This window comes from Sus scrofa, chromosome 11, assembly GCF_054392235.1.
Source record: "Sus scrofa isolate SSC_HxYL_T2T_F1_AM1 chromosome 11, Sscrofa_HxYL_maternal_Yorkshire_Landrace_v2.0, whole genome shotgun sequence".
Lineage (NCBI taxonomy): Eukaryota > Metazoa > Chordata > Mammalia > Artiodactyla > Suidae > Sus > Sus scrofa.
This window is the reverse complement of record NC_139393.1, coordinates 24,166,320-24,185,766: the sequence shown is the minus strand read 5'-3', so window position 1 is coordinate 24,185,766 and position 19,447 is coordinate 24,166,320. Positions and strand designations below refer to the sequence as shown.

At 48.1% G+C, this 19,447-nt stretch overlaps 1 protein-coding gene and 1 long non-coding RNA gene across 37 annotated transcripts in view; both read right to left on the bottom strand.

Moving 5' to 3' along the window:
* Positions 1-19,447, bottom strand: part of ENOX1 (ecto-NOX disulfide-thiol exchanger 1) — a 658,487-nt gene that overhangs the window by 169,018 nt on the left and 470,022 nt on the right. For all 36 annotated transcript variants that reach the window (XR_014819514.1, XR_014819513.1, XR_014819515.1 and 33 more), the window contains 3 exons: positions 16,542-16,715; positions 15,099-15,305; positions 9,365-9,598 (listed from right to left, as the gene is read on the bottom strand). Coding sequence is in view for 26 of the 36 variants with exons in the window: in XM_084981818.1 (XP_084837944.1) it covers positions 9,365-9,598; positions 15,099-15,305; positions 16,542-16,715 (615 nt within the window). In the remaining 10 variants the exon portion in view is untranslated. The remainder of the gene's footprint in view (positions 1-9,364; positions 9,599-15,098; positions 15,306-16,541; positions 16,716-19,447) is intronic.
* Positions 683-6,328, bottom strand: LOC146398590 (uncharacterized). The gene is made up of 2 exons (XR_014819562.1): positions 3,193-6,328; positions 683-3,079 (listed from the first exon to the last, which is right to left on the bottom strand). It is a non-coding gene; the product is annotated as an uncharacterized LOC146398590 (long non-coding RNA).

Genomic DNA, 19,447 nt, shown 5'->3' with positions numbered 1-19,447 from the left:
ATCACTGTCCTCTTTGTGAAACACTTTTGCATATACTTGCGCATCCTATCTGGGTCACCTGCGGGGCTGCCTTCAAGGATCAGCCTAGGTGCCTTTCACAAAGGAAGCTCTCCTGTAACCCTAACATGAATGAGGCCTACTGCTGGGTTTCCACGGTGCCCTACATATCCTGCCATTCAAACACTCGTCACTCTGTACAGTAACTGTCGGTTTATGTATCTGTCTCTGGTTCTGAGGGGGTCATGTGACAACAAGACTTCCCACACGTGTTTCAATCTTTGGCTCACTCTGCGTTTTCCCCTTTGTACTTTATTTATTTCATTAGGCTCTTTTTTTTTTTTTTTTTTTTTTTTTGTCTTTTAACGCCCACACCCATGAATGTGGAAGTTCCCAGGCTGGGGGATGAATCAGAGCCGCAGCTGCCAGCCTACACCACAGCCACAGCCACGCCAGATTTGAGCCATGTCTGTAAGCTACATCACAGCTTGCAGCAACACTGGATCCTTAACCCACTAAGCGAGGCCAGGGATCCTACCTGGCGTCCTCATGGATACTAGTTGGGTCCCTTACTGCTGAGCCACAATGGGAATTCCCTCGAGGCTCTGTGTCTAATAGATTTGCAGTGATTAGTACGGGAAAGTTACAACAAATTCACTGATCACAAGTTGGGAAACACCACTTGGCAATAAACATTTTAATTTCATGTTAAAGAGTATTTTCGCGCTGTCTACCAGAGAGAAATATTCCCATGGCGCTTAAGCTGGCTAGTCCTTTTATCCTTCAGGTACCTGAGGTTATTATCATTGGCGATGAAAGTTAAGAGTGATGTCAGGTAATTATACAGAAGCAGCACCTTCCACAGTAAGCTAACCAGCTCAGCAAATGATTCAAACATCTTTTGGAAAGCTTTTTTAAATCTGGGAAGGCAGTAGCTGTTGTTAGCTTTCTCTGCGAGGAATACATAGTATAACGATTCCCATTCTTCAGTGTCACTACCTGAATCCTTACCCACTTCATTTCTGGTAACTTCACGGGTGTGTGCTCATTTTATATTTGTAGGATAGTCAGGAGTCCCCGGCCACAGCATTCACTCGCTTTTCCTCTCCTCCATGTGTACTGAGCATGCGTGCAGAGCAGGCGCTTTGAAAACTTCATATGGTATCTTTGCTATTAATTTTTTTTGTCTTTTTGTCTTTCTAGGGCCCCACCCACGGCACACGGAGATTCCAAGGCGAGGGGTCCAATCCAAGCTAATGCTTCCGGCCTATACCAGAGCCACAGCAACTCGGGATCTGAGCCACATCTGCGACCTACACCACAGCGCACAGCAATGCCGGATCCTTAACCCACTGAGCGAGGCCAGGGATCAAACCAGTGTCCTCATGGGTGCTGGTTGGGTTCGTTCACCGCTGAGCCATGACGGGAACTCCTATCTTTGCTATTCAAAGACCCCAAGCTTGGGCCTCATTGGGGAGCTTGTTGAAAGGGTAGCCTCACCCTTACTTAGGCCTCCTGACTCAGAAGCTGCAGCCAAGTCTGCGTGTTTCACATGCACACTGCAACTGGAGAAGAGCTGGAAGGCATCACTCAACAGGAGCCAGGGAAAGGGATTAGGAGCTCATCTAAGTTAAAAGGGATCTAAAGCAGGGCACAGATGAACTTATCTACAGAACAGAAACAGACTCACAGACATGGAGAACAGATGTGTGGTTGCCAAGGCGCAAGGGGATGGACTGAGATTTAGGGTTAGCAGATGCAAACTGTTACATTTAAAGCGGATAAGCAGTGAGGTCCTACTGCACAGCACAGGGAACTATGTCCAGTCGCTTAGGATAGAGCATGATAGAAGATACTATGTGAAAAAGAAAAAAAAAATAAACACACACATATGTGGACATATGTATATGGATGTATATATGTATAATGTGTATATATGTATAGACACATAACATATGTATATACAAAACTGGGTTACTTTGCTGTACAGCAGAAATTGACAGAACACTGTAAATCAACTATAATAAAAAAAATTGGAAAAAAAAAAAAAAAAGGATAATGACAACCTGAAAGAGAAAGTGGTTTCTGACATAGTGGAGAACGCTGAAGGGGTCTGATATGAACTTACAAACTCTGTGCTTCCCTGTCACCAAACCCTCAACCGCCCTTTAAAGAAGAGCTCCTTAAACACCTGGCATCTCCATCCCACAAAGAAATAGTCCAAGACCTGGAAACAGGCACAGAGGGAAATACAGATACTTTCAATGGACGGCTGGGCATGGCCCAGGGGACCCGCTCCATACCCACCCCTCTGGGGTGATCTGATTTCACAGAGGTGCGAATCTTTACTTGGCTTTGGGTTAGTTTACAGCTCTTTAGAGACAGAACATAATTTGTGGAAAACAGATAACAATGCAAATCATTCTTCTCCATAATAATGCAAATGAGAAGAAAATATAAGATCTTCACCAAGCAATCCTTCTTCTGAACCAGTGTTAACGTCTTACTCATTCTCTCACGAATGAATGAGTGAAATAAAATTACGGGCGCCTGCTCATTTTATATTTGTAGGATAGTCAGGAGTCCACGGCTACAGCATCCACTAGGGACCAAGGAACTGCAAGCTCCTTGAAGGCAGAGCCCATGTCGTGGTCGTCTCAGAAGCCTCTGGGTGCAACAGGGAGCCCAGGACTCGGGACTCAGCAAGGTCGCCTGGAGGACTTTAATGAAACTGATGTGCAGACAAGGAAGGGGAAAGGTATCAACCTGGTAGGTAATTTCTTCTCCCTTTTTGTCCGGGGGGTGATCTGGTCCTGAATTTCAGAACAATGGGCAGGACAAGAGGCAGGCCATGAACCCTGAACGTGAAAACTGAGGTGGGCCAGAACAGCCTGATATATGGGGGGCGTCTAGAAGGAACAACATGAAGAGAGATTCCATGTTTAAACAAGATGTCTTAAGAACAAGCTTTTTCGCAGTTCCTGTTGTGGCGCAGCAGGAACAAATCTGAGCAGTAACCATGACATTGTGGGTTCCATCCCTGGGCTCGCTCAGTGGCTTAAGGATCTGGCGTTGCTGTGAGCTGTGGTGTAGGTCGCAGATGAGGCTCAGATCTGGCGTTGCGGTGGCTGTGGCGTAGGCTGGCAGCTGTAGCTCCAATTGGACCCCTGGGTCCTAGCCTGGGACCCTCCATACGCTGTGGGTGTGACCCTAAAAAGCAAAAAAAAAAAAATAAAAGAATGATGTTTTTAAAAAGGAAGACATTCTATACCACTTTTCTTTCCAAAGAAATGAGGACACACCACACACACACACACACACACACACACACACATCCCCAATGAATGATGTGTTTATACAGGTGTCCCTGCTTTCTGGCTGGCTGGAAATCACTTAGTGTGCAGTCACATATTGATCTAAGCAGAATGGAAAATCGAGGGCGGCCAGAACGCAGCTACTGTGACGTTCCCCCCAAATTTCACTATGTGTCCCTTAAAATCAGACATCCCTCAACAAGTCTGCATTCTCTGGCTGCTCCACGAACCGTCAACAGGGCTGGTTCCTCACTTTTCCTTCAAAGCCCAGAAAGGCTGTACAAACGGTTAATACTCCCCTCTATCCTTAACACATACCTACAGAGGCACACGCACTCCCTCTCTCTCTCTTTCTCTCTCTCTCCAACTATTCAGGGCCTGTGAAAATGAGAAAATTCAGCGGAGGCAATATGAACACGTAATGAGTCTTCCTGCCTTGGGATCAGGCAAATGGTTTCTAGGTGAAACGGCCCATCTTGCCTCTATGAAGGTCAGCAACGCCTGAGACAGTGATTCGCAAACAGGCTCCCCGGCTTCGAATTTCCTTTGCCCTAAGAGGGAAGCCTGGCTTTTAGCTAATGGAACTTCCACTTGGCTCACAGCATTATTGATTTTGACTTTCTTAGAACCATAAATATTGACCACCATCTCCGCAAAATGCTGGCAACCACATCCAGCCTCTGGCAGGCTGGGGTCGGGGTGGGGAGGGGCATCCTGTATGCAAATCAGCGACTCGAACTCGGAAATTATGGATGCTGTTCCCAGGGAGACTGTGTGTCCTGGACCGACGCATGTCTGGGAATCCCAAGGACACTGCTTGCAAAGCTTTGTCAAAACTTCACCTGCTGCAGAGAGAAACCCCTTCCTTTCACCACATAATCAAAGATTATGCGAAGCTTTCCAGAGGCGGAAAGGGTACACAAAAAAACTTTTCAATGCTCTTGCCAGGAGAAATCCCCTGTGAATTAGGAGATCATCTTTCCTTACTGTCTAATCAATCTCTTCTTTGCACAGTCCAAACACGGGGCTCCTCCAGGGGTGGACGGTCTGTGTTAGACACACGGAAATTCATTATCTCCTCTGCCTGGTGCTACTGTTTCCAATAAAGTGTAATTATGGTGGTATCGAGCTCCTTCTCACTTTCTCCAAGCCGTGCTATAAACTTTGGATCTGTGAGCAGTAACTTCCCAGTCAGTCTTCATTAAGCTGAATTGTCTCCAAACAATGTCTATTTAATCAGCAGGGTGCCCGCTAATTTTCTTTTTTAGAATTTGTATTAACCGAACCGAAGCTGGGTGCTTAGAGCCCGAGACGCTCTGCCATTCCCGCTCGATGTTTCCTTCGACTTCCGATGGCCCGGTGGCCATTAGATCTGGGGCTACCTGGTCCTAGAAGGTCACCCGTCCCTCACCCTGCACCACTGTCCAGCCGGGGTGCCCGTCAGTCCTGGGATGGCACATTCATGTCCTGCGCATAAGAGTGGGAATTGCTTTGCTTTGCAATTTCCTGTATCACTCGGGAGACCTAAACTCTGTGAGGCAGGGGCTTGTGTGCTGTTTTCTCCGCTCACAACCACCAGCCCCTGCCCAGGGCTTAGCACAGTGCCAGGCAAAGAACTCAGCAAATACTTGCGGAGTGAACGGAATGATGGAATGATGGCCCTCCATTTCCCATCATGCCTGGCGGTGCTGCTGACCAGAAACCCAGCATGTTCCTAGGTCCCAGCAGCTGAGGAAGAAAGACAGGAACGAATTTACTGAGCATCACTGTGTGCATGGTTTTAACACTGGGCCGGATATGAAGGGCCTTGTGGGTTAGAACAAGGACTTGGCTAGCATGCACTTGGCTGGATAAAGCTGATTTTCAAAAAGAAACGTGTAAGGACAAACAAGTCCCACAGAACGTAGGGGGAAAAAAAATGTTTGTAATAAACCTGAGATAGCAAGATTTCTCAGGGAAGGAAAAAAAAAAAATCAAATCCAATTAGGTATTTTCAGATTGCATTTCCATTTCCCTTCTGATCCAGGCTTTTCCACCTGAGGTCTTGATGGCGTTTATATCCCCCACATCAAGGAAAATCATCTTCAGGGAAATGCTTTCCTTTCCTCCTCCTGTCTGGCTTTGCAGCGTTATAAAGAGCAGAGTGGATTTCCTCTCCGAAGCAGCCAATTTCCGAAGCAATTAAATGCTGTTTATATTCCAAGCTCTGTGCTTGGGTTGAAATTGTCAAGCTTGATATTACCTGACTGTTGCCTAAGATGTCATCCCAGCTAGTGCATTCTACTGTAACTGCCACCTATTAAAATTTCCAATCTGTTCTCTCCACAAGGGATGACACGGTCCCTGGCAAAGGGGCAGCGTCTCAATTCTGCAAATTATACTCATCTGTATAAATATATATTTTTTGAAATGGCAAGGTTTGCGGATGACTTCACCAAATTGACATGCCAATCTGCTAGCTTCGAGCAGGCAAGGCGATGCCGTATACGTCTCACAGGCACAGACACTTCTGTGCTGGGTTCTGAAAACGAAGGTAACGTAGATGCCAAACGTTCCTGAAATTCCTCAGGTCAGGAAGTGCTAGTTTTTGTCACTTTTAGGTGTGGCCACGACTGAATAAGGTTTAGCCCATATAACTCCTAAGCTGCTACTAGACATCATGCACTGGATAGTAAAATATTATTTGTTCAAAATCAACTTTCCTGTTTGAGCATGCTGTTCTTTCTCATTCTGCCCACGCTTTCTGACTTCTAGTCTGAATGGAATAGTGAGAGAAGGTCTGCATTTGCATTTTATATGCCATGTATACATATGTATATGTATATACATATATTTTGTCTTTTTAGGGCTGCACCCATGGCACATGGAAGTTCCCAGGCTAGGGGGCGAATCGGAGCAGTCTCCGGTCTATGTCACAGCAATGCCAGATCTGAGCCATATCTGTGACCTACACCACAGCTCACGGCAACAATGGATCCTTAACCCACTAAGCGAGGCTAGGGATCGAACCTGCGTCCTCATGGATACTAGCTGGGTTCATAACCGCTGGGCCACAACAGGAACTCCCCCTTGCCTCTTGGCAGCAGGTCCCCAAAGCTGAGAGGCTGCCCTCTGACCTTCAGCCCTCAGTAAGACACCAAATAAACTCAACCCACAGCTTGTATGATGTGTGTTGTTTTTTTTCCTTTCAAGTCAATAGTTTCAAGGGGGCACTTCAGGGGCAACTGTATCTGACTGGGGGGGTCCCCAAGGCCAGAGCAGGGGACGGGGGGCCAGAAGCAGGAGTCTTTTTTTTTTTTTTGGTTAATTCTTTTTTAAAGAAATCGAATTCAACTTCTGATCTTCCTAAAAGAGGTTTGGGGGTAGCTTTTCTTGTTTCCTTTAGTGAAAACATCCAATCTACCTCACACGCTGTCAGCTAGGTTCCAAAACACGCAAAGGATCAATCACATCTCTCCTCTCCCAAGAAACCTCTAATGACTTCTTCATTGTTTATGGAATAAAACCCCAAATCCAGCAGCAGCCCTCAGGGTTTCACCATCTGGCCTCAGACCGTTTTCCCAGCTTCACCTCATTCTTATTTTATTTTCTCTTTTTAGGGCCGCACCCGCAGCATATGGAGGTTCCCAGGCTGGGGGTCCAATCAGAGCTGTCGCTGCCAGCCTACGTCACAGCCACAGCAACACCGGATCTGAGCTGCATCTGCAACCTACACCACGGCTCATGGCAACACCGGATCCTTCACCCACTGAGCAGAGCCAGGGATTGAACCCCCATCTTCAAGGATGACAGTTGGATTTGTTTCCACTGGGCCACAACGGGGACTTCTTCACCTCACTCTTCTAAACGTCCATGTGGCTCTCGTGATCCCCAGAGGTGGCAACCTGCCTTTCTCCTCCTGCGCCCAATTCCGCGTTGCTTCTCTCTGGCTTTACTCCTCAGGCTCCAGCCTCGTCTGACAAGAATGCCTTTAAGTCCTTTCTTCTCCTGGGAAAAAAATTTGTTTATCCTGCAAAGTTCAAGTTCTGCCTCCTCTATGAAGACTTTCTTTTTTTTTTTGTTTTTTTGTTTTTTTGTTTTTTTGTGTCTTTTTGCCATTTCTTGGGCCACTCCCGTGGCATAAGGAGGTTCCCAGGCTAGGGGTCCAATTGGAGCTGTAGCCGCCGGCCTACACCACAGCTCACGGCAACGCCGGATCCTTAAGCCACTGAGCAAGGCCAGGGATTGAACCCGCAACCTCATGGTTCCTAGTCGGATTCGTTAACCACTGCACCACGACGGGAACTCCTATGAAGACTTTCTTGACAGCTTCAGCAACACCACTCACACCTGGCCCTGAGTTCCCAAAGCCTCTGGCTCCTATGTTGGGTGACAATCATGTCGTGGGCTTTATATTACAGTTAATGGTTTACCTGTAAATACCTACATGTGACCACTGACCACGACCTAAGTTTTGCTCATCCAAACCCGACAGGCCCAATGGGCTGAGGCGCCTCAATGCACCCATGTTGCGGGAGTCAAACACGTCATCAGTCCTGAAAGAGTATCCACACATCTCATCCTAACTATCATATGATCCAGCAATCCCATTCCTGGGCATATGTCCGGACAAAACATTCATTCAAAAAGATGCATGCACCCTTATGTTCATTGTGGCGGTATTCACAATAGTAAAGAATGGAAACAGCATAAATGTCCACTGACAGTTGAATGGATTAAGAAGATGCGGTACATATATACAATGGAATACTACTCAGCCACAAAAAAGGACAAAATAATGCCCTTTGCAGCAACCTGGATGGAACTAAAGATTCTCATACTAAGTGAAGTCAGTCAGAAAGAGAAAGGCAAATACCACATAATGTAACTTACATGTGGAATCTAAAACATGGCACAGAGGGTCCTATCAACAAAACACAAACAGATCCCGGACATGGAGAGCAGACTTGTGGTTGTCAGGGGTGAGGTGGGAGGGAGTGGGATGGACCGGGGCTTTGGGGGGTGGTGGATACGAACTGTTATATTTGGAATGGATGGGCTAGGGAGTCCGACTGTACAGCACAGGCAACTGTGTGTGATCAGGTGACTTTGCCATACAGCAGAAAATGAAAAAAAACATTGTAAATCAACTACACATTATTTTTCCCCCTAGGGCCACACCTACAGCATATGGAGGTTCCCAGGCTAGGAGCTGAATCGGAGCTACAGCTGCCGGCCTACGCCACACCAACACGGGATCCAATTCATGTCTGCAACCTATATCACGGATCACAGCAACGCAGGATCCTTAACCCACTGATGGAGGCCAGGAATCAAACCCTGGACATCATGAATACTAGTGGGGATCGTTAACCACTGAGCCATGATGCGAACGCCTCAACTAAACTTTAATAATAATAATAATAATAAAATAACCCTGGCCCCTCCCCTGTCACCTGTAGCTCATTGCAGCAGGTCCTAAAACCTGCCGTTATCTCCCACTACCTCAAACCTGGGAAAGCAGCACAGCAAACATTCAAAGAAATGCAGCAGTTTTGCCTCTAATCCTGATTCTTCCATGGGTATTAGGAGGGTCCCCCCCTCTCCATCCATGAAGACAATGGCCTGTAGCCTAGATTCCCTTCTGCCCGGCACAGACTCCCAGCACCATTTCTGGTATATTTTTGTGGAGGCTTTGTTCAGATCCCAGGGGAAATGCAGACTCTACAGACCAGGGGGGCATCCTGGACCACCGAGCCGTGGAAGAAGAGACGCTGGCCCATTCAACACGGGTGGGAAGACAGTAGCCTGCTTTGGGGTGCAAGCGGAGGGCTCTTCTGCCTCCCTTTGTGTGAGTGTGGTTGTGACACACATTCAGGGAGCCCGCTAGGAAGGGGCAGGGTTCTGTCCGGGCAGCACCAGGAAGCCCAGGTGACCCTGGTCACATGATTGTCAGCAAGTGAAGGGACAGGAGAAACACCTGGGGCGCCAGCCCCTGGGGATCGCGGTGTCTCCCTGGGGGCTGGCGATCGCTGGCTCGCAAGTGGAGGAAGCGAGCAGGAAGGGGCGCCTACCTTTGAGCTTCTCAGCCAGCAGCGCGGCCTCGTGCTCCGAATAGTGCATGATGGGCGGCGGCGAGGGTGGCCGCAGCCGGTCCTCCTCCAGCTTGCGCCGGTGCCGCTCCTCGCGCGCGCGCATCCTCTGCTTGCACTCCCACTCGTAGAAGTCGTCCCTGGCCTGCGCGAAGTCCACGTGCAGGCGGCCCGAATCCTTTTTGTCCGTGCTAGACCCTAATCGCATCCGGTAGCCTGAAACCAATGGGACGTTGGGTCACATCACACGGGCACAGGGAGGGCGCCATGGGGTCCAGGTCCCCAAGGCGCACGAGGGAGCTGTCAATTAATTCTTTGCCCTTACAAAGGGCACCCATCCCATAGGAGGTGGGGCGCTGTTACCCTTTTCCCCTGGCAAGCAGGAAACACTGCCAAGGCACTCCTGTTATGGATCTGGGGGGAAACACACCCGCTAGGAGGCATCTCCGAGCCAGGGGCACCAAGAGGCCGATCTCAGGAAATCAGGGCACTTATCCTAACTCCTTCTTCCCTCTGGCTTCCAGGAAGCTCAGCAACAAACCTGCCACAGAGCTTTTCCTCCCCCGCGCCTCTCCTTCTCTATGGCCTTGACTTTCTGTTTTCCATTGACTGTAATGCCGTTGTATAGCCTCTCCAACTTTCTTTTTAGAAAGAGGTGGAGCGGGAATGAATAAAAGTATCAGTGATGTTTAAAAAGTCCTGCAAAGTAAATTCCACGAGACCTCCCTCACAGGCTATTGCTTCGTTTCTCTGGAAAATGCTCCTGCTCTGTCTGTTCTCCCACATCGCCCCTCGGCAGCTGCAAAAGCCACAATTACCAAGGCAATTTTGCAATGCTGCTTTATTTCCACTTATCCTCTGGGGCACGCAGGAGAATATTTTACCTTCAATCAAGAGGCCTCGCTGTGGCCTTGCTTACAGCCCTCCAGCACCTCAGCTGGCACGCAGCGCTGCACAAATTGTCCATGCAATCTGGGAAGGCCACAGGAGCCCAGGCAGGAGCCCAGAGCTGGATCAAAAAACTGGACCTGAAGTCTTGTGGGGATTTACCGTGAGCTACCCAACTTAGGATGCTTAGAAGCAGACACTTGATCAGAGAGATCAACACGAACAGAACTGCGACCCGACCGCCAGTCTGCCTTCAAATGAAGGAGGATTGGCTTTGAGGTGGCGCTTCCGTTTGGGGTACTCAGATTTTTTAAAAACATAAATTCAGGTCCCAGCAGGGTCCCAGCTGTCAGGGGCTGTCAGAAGAGAGAGCAAGATAAGCACTTTTGCAGTGCAGGGACTTTGTAAACGAGACACCACTGTGAGATGCTGGGCCGTGCTGTGCTGATGCTCAAGACATCGTGTGGTAGATTTCAATGGATTATCGTAGCATTTGGGGTGGAAGCGCAGCTGAAAATCCCAGGAGAGGCTGGCTTCTCTCCGGAAGGGTACTTCACACCTTTGAGACGTTACCAATATGAAACAGATCTTGTGTCTGATTCCCCTTTTGCCCTGCTCACTCCCAGGTTGAAATGGGATCATCTAAAACTGGGAAGAAGAATTCCCATTGCGGCTCAGTGGTAATGAACCCCACTCGTATTCATGAGGATGCAGGTTCCATTCCTGCCCTCGCTCAGTGGATTAAGGATCCAGCGTTGCCATGAGCTGTGGTGCAGGGCACAGACGAGGCTTGGATCCTGGGATGCTGTGGCTGTGGTGTAGGCCGGCAGCTGTAGCTCCGACTCAACCTCTAGCCTGGGAAAGTCCATATGCTGAGGGTACAGCCCTAAAGAGACAAAAAATATAGTTAAAAAAAAAAAGGAAGGCATAACAATGCCTGTCAAAAATGCAAACATCTGATCACAGAGGAGCAGAATTCATGCGAAGGCAGAGTGTATCTTGGTTGTAGGCCATGGAAACAAGTGAGCAGGCAGCCGTGATACATACGTGACAGCTGAGCAGGCACAAGGGCCTAAGACTGGCCATCTTTCCCAAGCGGCCAAGCAACTTTCCTGTTTGGGTCTACAGCATCGCTTTCCAGACATCTCTGGTTCCCCCAAGCACCCTCTCTTTCACCCAAACATCATCAGTAAGGCCTTAAAAGAGCCCCTGATGAGGCTGAGTCTAAAATTAGCTTGGCCTTCAAATGTTGATTGTGGTCCTAAAATTAGACAGGCCATCCAGCTGGGCTCCAGGCTTGCAAGAGCTCACGTACAGAAGGGGTGGGCTGCCATCCTTCTTGGCCCTCCCAAGCAGCCAATCGGATCTACCCAGCATGATGCTGCAACCTTCCCAGGGCAACCCAGGCAGAACCAGGATTTCCCTGGGTCCCTAGGCAGGGAGGCTGCAGGTGAGGCCTTTGCTGCGGGCTCCTTGCACTGCCAAGGAGCAGACCAAGGAGCAGTCAGGCAGGGGCCCGGCTGAGAAGCAGGATTGAGGTCAGAGCGTGAAGGAGGAGAGCATAGAGGCATGTGTATTTGGGGTGTTCATGTGCCTAACTGTGGGACTGGTCACCCTTGGCCGTGTCTTATAAGTTGTCTGATTGAGTCTAAATAGTCATTGTGTTATGTCGGGTATTGAAAGGCATTCCTCTAAACCTTTCATTCATTCATTTATTTAGTTTTTGCTTTTCAGGGCTGCACCCGAGGCACATGGACGTTCCCTAGCTAGGGGTTTAATTGGAGCTACAGCTGCCAGCCTACACCACAGCCACAGTAACACCAGATCCAAGCTGCATCTGCGACCCACACCACAGCTCACGGCAAGGCCGGATTCTTAACCCACTGAGCGACGCCAGAGATAGAACCCGAATCCTCAGGGTTCCTAGTCAGATTCGCGTCCGCTGCACCATGACGGGAACTCCTAACCCTTTCATTTAATCAAGGGGAGTAAAGGCATAGCTATATTGGTAGAACCGTGATTAGGACCCAAATTCCCAGGGCAGGGTTCCTGAGAAACAAATATCAGAACCTCTTTATCATCATCAGGCTATCTGCTTTAAAAATAACCATTTACAGAGTTCCCGCTGTGGAGCAGTGGATTAAGAACCTGGCTGCAGCAGCTCAGGTCACTGTGGTTTGATTCCCAGCCCAGGGCACTGGGTTAAAGGACCTGGCATTGCCACAGCTGCAGGGGAGGTCGAAGCGGTGGCTCGGATTCAATCCCTGGCCCGGGAATTTCCAAATGCCATAGGGCTGGCCATAAAAAAATAAAAATAAGAATGAGAAAAACAAAAAACCAAACATTTACTGTTTGGTTCCCATGTTGCACCTGCGAGGTGCTTAATATCCATGATTTTGATCTATTCTCACAGCAATCTGATGAGGAGAACTGTTACTACCTCGATTTTGCAGATGAGAAAACAGAGGCTCAGGAGTTCCCGTGGTGGCGCAGTGGTTAACGAATCCAACTAGGAACCATGAGGTTGTGGGTTCGGTCCCTGCCCTTGCTCAGTGGGTTAAGGATCCGGCGTTGCCGTGAGCTGTAGTGTAGGTTGCAGACGCGGCTCGGATCCCGCGTTGCTGTGGCTCTGGCATAGGCCGGTGGCTACAGCTCCGATTCGACCCCTAGCCTGGGAACCTCCGTATGCTGCGGGAGCGGCCCAAGAAATAGCTAAAAAGACAAAAAAAAAAAAAAAAAAAAAAAAGAAAAAAGAAAACAGAGGCTCAGAGAGGGGTTATCTGGCCCAAGGCATGTGAATCCCAGCGCCACCCACTCAACAGAACCCCTGCTTGTCTAACAGGTTATTCTGATGCTATAACTCAAGAGTTTGTCAGAAATACGTGTGTTGTAATCACACATGTTCTATGCTTTGTGTTCCATCTCCATTTTGGAATGCTTTCAGGTTCCTCCCCCCACTTTGCCAGGTTTTACTAGAATAAAGGTTGGAATATTCTCCACGGCACTTTCTAGCTCAGAAAGTTATCTGCACTGTTGGAATAACCCCAAGGCTCCTGGGATTTGCAAAAGAATTTTAGGGTAAGAGGGGCTGCCTGCAGAAGTTCTGGAAAGCTGGGAGTAATGTTCAGAAATGTTTTCCTATTCTATGCTTTTTTTTTTTTTTTTCTTTTTTGGCTGCCCCATGGGATATGGAGTTCCCGGGTCGGGGATCAGACCCAAGCTGCAGCTGCAACCTAAGCTGCAGCTTCGGCCATGCCAGATCCTTAACCCTCTGTGCCAGACCGGGGATTGAACCTGCATCCCAGCGCTCCCAAGACGCTGCCGAGCCCGCTTTGCCACTTTAGGAACTCCTTTTATTCCTATTCTTTTCTCACTCTAGCTTTGCCCCAGGATGAGGGAGGTGGTATGCAGAGTGACAGATGGAGAGTGAGAGGGACAGTAGCTGAGTTAAATCCGAAAATACAGAATACATCCTTCTAAAGCCACACACAAGTGCTGCAATTCTTTTTCTTTCCTTTTTTTTTTTTTTTTTTTTTTTTTTGTTCTTTTAGGACCACACCCATGGCATATGGAGCTTCCCAGGCTAGGGGTCTAATCGAAGCTGTTGCTGCCCGCCTGTGCTAGAACCACAGCAACGCCAGATCCAAGCCTTGTCTGTGACCTACACCACAGCTCACGGCAACACCAGATCCTTAACCCACTGAGCAAGGCCAGGGATCGAACCCACAACCTCATGGTTCCCAGTTGGATTCATTTCCACTGCGCCACGACGGGAGCGCCAAGCACCACAATTCTTAGAAGATTTTGAAAAGGCTTTGCTGACAGGCTCCATACACATGCTCCAGCACCCACGGAGTAGAAAGCAGAGTTAGGCCTCATTTCAACATCTGTAAAAACCTCCCAGATAAATGGCACCAAAGAAGCAGGGGTGGGTGGGGTGGGCTTAGCCGGGCTAAATGCTAAGCAAATGGGCAGTGATATTGGCCCTTGCCCTTGGGCCTGAGGACAACTTTTTGCGAAGAACTGGTCTTGATGTGGTGCCCTGGGGTCTAAAACGTGAACCATTTCTGAAAAACTGAATTTCTGCTGCGAGAGTTCTTTGTTCCCTCAGAGAATTACATCCAATAATAATAGCAATCCTTAGTATTCATAAATTTGCTTTTCATCTAATACAAACTTGAGAACGGTAAATAGAAACTCCATGGGGAGTCTCCTGGGGGGCAGTGGGTTAAAGATCCAGCATTGTCACTGCAGCAGCCTGGGTGGCTGCTGTGGTGTAGGTTCCATCCCTGGCCTGGGAACTTCCACATGCTGCCCCTGTGGCCAAAGAAACAAACCAAACAAGCAAACAACAAAAAATCGAAATTCCTAAAGCTTGGATGGTGGGAAATGATGCCTGCAGCCAGGAGGTGTGATCACAGACTTAACACAGAGCTCCTGGCTCTCTGGGGAAAGGGCAGACGTCCTCCTTTTCCAGCCCCAAACTCTGAAGACTTTATTGTGCCTTGAAGCAAAAGAGAAGACATTCTCCCCCCCAGCAGCATGTGGAGGTTCCCAGGCTAGGGGTCGAATCAGCGTTACAGCTGCTGGGCTACACCACAGCCACAGCAACGCGGGATCCGAACCACATCTGTGACCTGCACCACGGCTCACGGCAATGCCGGATCCTTAACCTACTGACTGAGGCCGGGGATCGAACCCGTGTCCTCATGGATACTATTGAGGTTCCTTTCCACTAAGCCCCAACAGGAACTCTGGGAAGATGCTCACTTCAATGTTACAAAATGCCACAAAGCGCCCGGAAAAGCCCTTATATGATGCACAGTACCAGAAAGGTAAATGGCCTTATCAACCATGAACTCCTCGGCAAAGCGGATGTGACAAAAATTCTTCTTGCTTTTCCGGATCGCCGTGATGTCCCCGCACTGCTCGAAGACTTCCTGGATGATTTCCTCGGTGGCGTTTTCCGGCAATCCTCCCACGAACACGGTCTTACACCCGGGGGGCCGTTCTCTCGTGGACGGAGGTGGGAGATCTGAGAATCACAGCGAAACAGAGGGTTTGGCCTTTTATCCATTTTCGATTTTTTTTTTTTTTCCCCTGATCCACCTGGTGAAAGTCAAACTTCCTGAGTAACTGTCTCCATTCTGAGTCAGGATGAATTTCCAGGGCCGCTGACACGGATGGCGGGCTGTCTGGATGTGGGGGGTGCCTGTCCCCCCTTCCCCCCCAACTTGGCTTTCACTTTCTGTGTTCATTTCTGGCTATGCTCGTCCGCCAACAGAGATAAAGCACATGTGAGCACAATTTCATTTCTCCTTCATAATACAGAAGCCCAGAAAACCGGAAAGAAAAAGGAAAAAAAAAAAAAAAGAACTTCGCGCAGTACAAAGCGTGATGGAAATGACAGCATGATGAAAAACCCAGGCTTGTTATCTGCTTTGTCTGGGAGGCAGAACAGAGCGGCACGGAGCCTGAGAGCCAGCGCGCTACTTACTGGCCTGGGAAACACCAGGCCTGAGAAAAAAAAAAAAAAAAAAAACACTTAAAAAAAAAAAAAAAAGATTCACATTTAAATGAGCCAACTATTAAATTGGGGGGGAGGTTGTACAAAAAGATAAAATGTATACTGTCACAACATTTTACCTAGTTTATATGGAGATTACTAAGGCAATCTCCAGAAAAGTCCACTTTAAAAAGGCAACACTGATTAATATGAATAAAAAAAAAACTCCAGCTACTTAAGCTCGTAAACTTAGTAGTAGAGGCTAAATTAAAAAAAAGGGGGGGGCCCTATTTATTTCATCAAATGTATGTTTCCTTCCAGTGAAGGCAATTTGGCCCAGAAACTCTGAGATGCAGGCTCTCCCCCAGCCCCTGCCCCCAGGTTGCTAACTGCCAAAGTAATTCCATTTTCCATCTAGCAAAACGCATCTCAGAGTTGCTCTCTCACGTGTGTGAGGGATGCATGCAAGTGTGGCAAATGCTAGACTTAGCTACACGCACAAAGGTTCTTCATGCTGGATATACCACCCCAAGGACACACGCCAGGATCGGGAGATCGGTTCAGTTCCTGGAGAGACACAGGGACGCGTGTGTGTTTCTAATCTGGAGACAAAGGCCTCTGCAGAAAGACCATCCTGTGCACCCACGTGGGCAAACTTTGAGTTGCATATGAAAATGGATGCAAGACTATACATTTCAAAAAAAAAAAAAAAAAAGGGAAGCGATTTAAATTGATGAGCCAATGTTTCTCACAGAGACCACTTACTTGGATTTTGAGGAAAAAGGGTACAACTCTTGCAATGGATTATTTCTTTGACGACGGCCACTTCTGTGGGCGGAGGGGGTGGTACCAGCCCCAGGCCTGGTATCATGGGGTTGATGGGGGTGATTCCAGCCATCATGTTGAGACCTGGATCGAAGCTGGGCACGCAGATGGAGTCTGTAAAGCACACGAGATAGATAACATTGTGGCTGCAGGATCGTAAGCCAGTCTTGGCGGTTACTTTTGCTGTTTTCCCGCAAAGAAGATCTGACTTTATGCTCTCTGTTTTCTGGGAATTTCTCCTGCCGTAACTAGAGCAATAGAGAAAGCCAGTCCAGAGGGGTAAAGAGAAAATAAAAGATGAATTTTACAGAGAGGTTATATTATGGAAAACACTCGGACGGCAGAACGGAGCCCAGCATATTAGAGGGGAAAACCATGCACCGCAAAGCTTTGCTAATCTTGTGACTGTGCTTTTCTGTGTAACTTCAACGGAGATGGAACTGCCTTACGACCCAGGATGTGGGAAGACTCTGTAACACGGAAATGCCCACTGTATCTGCTTGTCACCCTGGTTCTAGCACAAGTGCCCTAGATTTAGGAAATAGGAAAGTTCAGTTTAATATAATGATGCATTCAGGTCCAATCTAACCTATTCCCCCCAGGAAATAAAAAAACAAAGACTAATTATAATGAGGAAGGCTGCATTAGACACATGCAGGCCTAAAAGGAGCTCTATACCTTTCCAAGTCCTACTGCATAATCACACTTTCCTCCTATAATTCAATCAGCAAATTACTGACCACCTTTCTGAACTCTATTTGTTGCATAAAAAAAAAAAATACACATTTAGGCCCTGTATAAAAAGTGGAAGGTCACCAAAGGATGGGTTTTCTAATATAAACACTGAATTGTTTTCTTTTTTTTCTTTTCTTTTCTGTTTTTAGTGTGGTAATAAAGCAAGTCATTTCAAAGGTGAAATACAGGGATTTTTTTTTTTTGCTTTTTAAGTCCAGACCTGCAGCATATGGAAATTCCCAGGCTAGGGGGTCGAATCGGAGCTACCGCTGCTGGCCTACACCACAGCCACAGCAATGTGGGATCTGAGCCTCATCTATGACCTACACCACAGCTCCCGGCAACCCCAGATCCTTAACGCACTGAGCAAGGCCAGGGATCGAACCTGCATCCTCATGGATGCTAGTCAGATTTATTTCCACTGCCCGCCAGTGGGAACTCCCTTTTTCCTTACACTAGTAAGACCTAAGAGTTGGGACTGTTCACATGTGCTGAGCTTCAGAAGAGCTGCAAGGGGATCCCTCTCCTGAGAATGTTTCTGTTTTCAGAAAACAGACACTCTGGCTGGTAGGGTGAGACTATCCTCAGTGGACAAAGAGCATCACTGACTCCCCCCCGGCTGTTGCCATGGTGATCTTCATGCTGGTCCTCAGAGATGAAGTTTCCTCCTCCTATTTTCCTTCACTTCTCCATTATTCCATTTATTTTTAATGATTTTTTTTTTTTTTTTAGTGATTTCGCTGTTGATTTTTTAAACATTTTTTTATAATTGATTAACAGTATTCTGTCAATCTCTGTTGTACAGCACAATGACCCGGTCATACATCTAGACACACATTCTTTTTCTGACATGACCCTCCATCATGTTCCATGACAAGTGATCAGACATAGCACAGGGACCTACATATAGTTACAGTTATCCTCGTTATTCTAGATCTTTCCCATTCTTTCCGCCTGCCCCTCTCCCAACGAGGTTCTTGCATCCGGATGGTGCCTTAGGCTCCCGCGTGGCCTCACTCTTGGCTACCCTGTGCTGAAAGGTCAGAGAACCCCGGAGGCAGGTGCAGTGACAACCACATGCCTTGTTTACGAAGATGCTGCGGGGGCTACAAAAGGGCCAGCATCGCCTTTTCCTTTCCAGGAAGACATTTACCGTAACTTGCCTCGGCTACCTTGGCTATTTCCATGCCTCCTCTGCGTTGGACAGAAAAAGCAGGGTGATCCTGACCTGAAAGCCCAAGGGGTTTGCTGTCCCCTTTACAAGGAAATCCACTTCACCTGTATGACAACATACAAGCCTTACTTCAGTCAAATGAGGCGGCTTTTTGGTGTTTGGGGTTTTTTTTGGGGGGGGCACACCTGTGGCATATCAATGCTCCTGGGCTCGGGGCCAATTCGGAGCTACAGCTACCGGCCTACACCACGGTCACTGACCAGCTGAGCGAGGTCAGGGATGGGCCCACATCCTCATGGACATGATATCAGGTTCTTAACCTGCTGAGCCGCAACAGGAACTCCAGTTCGGGGTTTTTTTGGTTTTTTTTGTTTTTTTTTTTTAAAGAAATCTTCAATGTAAATTCCAAATCAGAATTCTCCCCCCCCTTTTTTTTGCTTTTTTTTTTAGGGTGGCACCTGCAGCATACGGTGGTTCCCAGGCTAGGGGTCGAATCGCAGCTATAGCTACTAGCCTACACCACAGCCACAGCAACACAGGATCTGAGCCGTGTCTGTGACCTACACCGCCAGATCCTTAATGCACTGAGCGAGGAGGCCAGGGATTGAAGCCAAAACCTCATGGTTACTAGCCAGATTTGTTTCCACTGAGCCACAACGGGAACGCCTCAGCATTCTCATTCCAAGCAGTCACCCGGACCTTCGAGGCACTTCTGTAACTGCCATTCTTGGTACCATTTCTTCATCTCTCTCATGTAGAGCTTTTGACTGAATAATCTCTTGTAACCTAGCCTTCTAGGACTCCAGGATTCTGTGCTAATAACCTCTCAAAATGAAGTGTCATGTGCAGGGCATGGACATTTAGACGTGAAAGTTCCCGTGTGCGGCAGCTGTGGCACAGGTTCAATCCCTAGCCGGGGAACTTCCAGGTGCAGTGG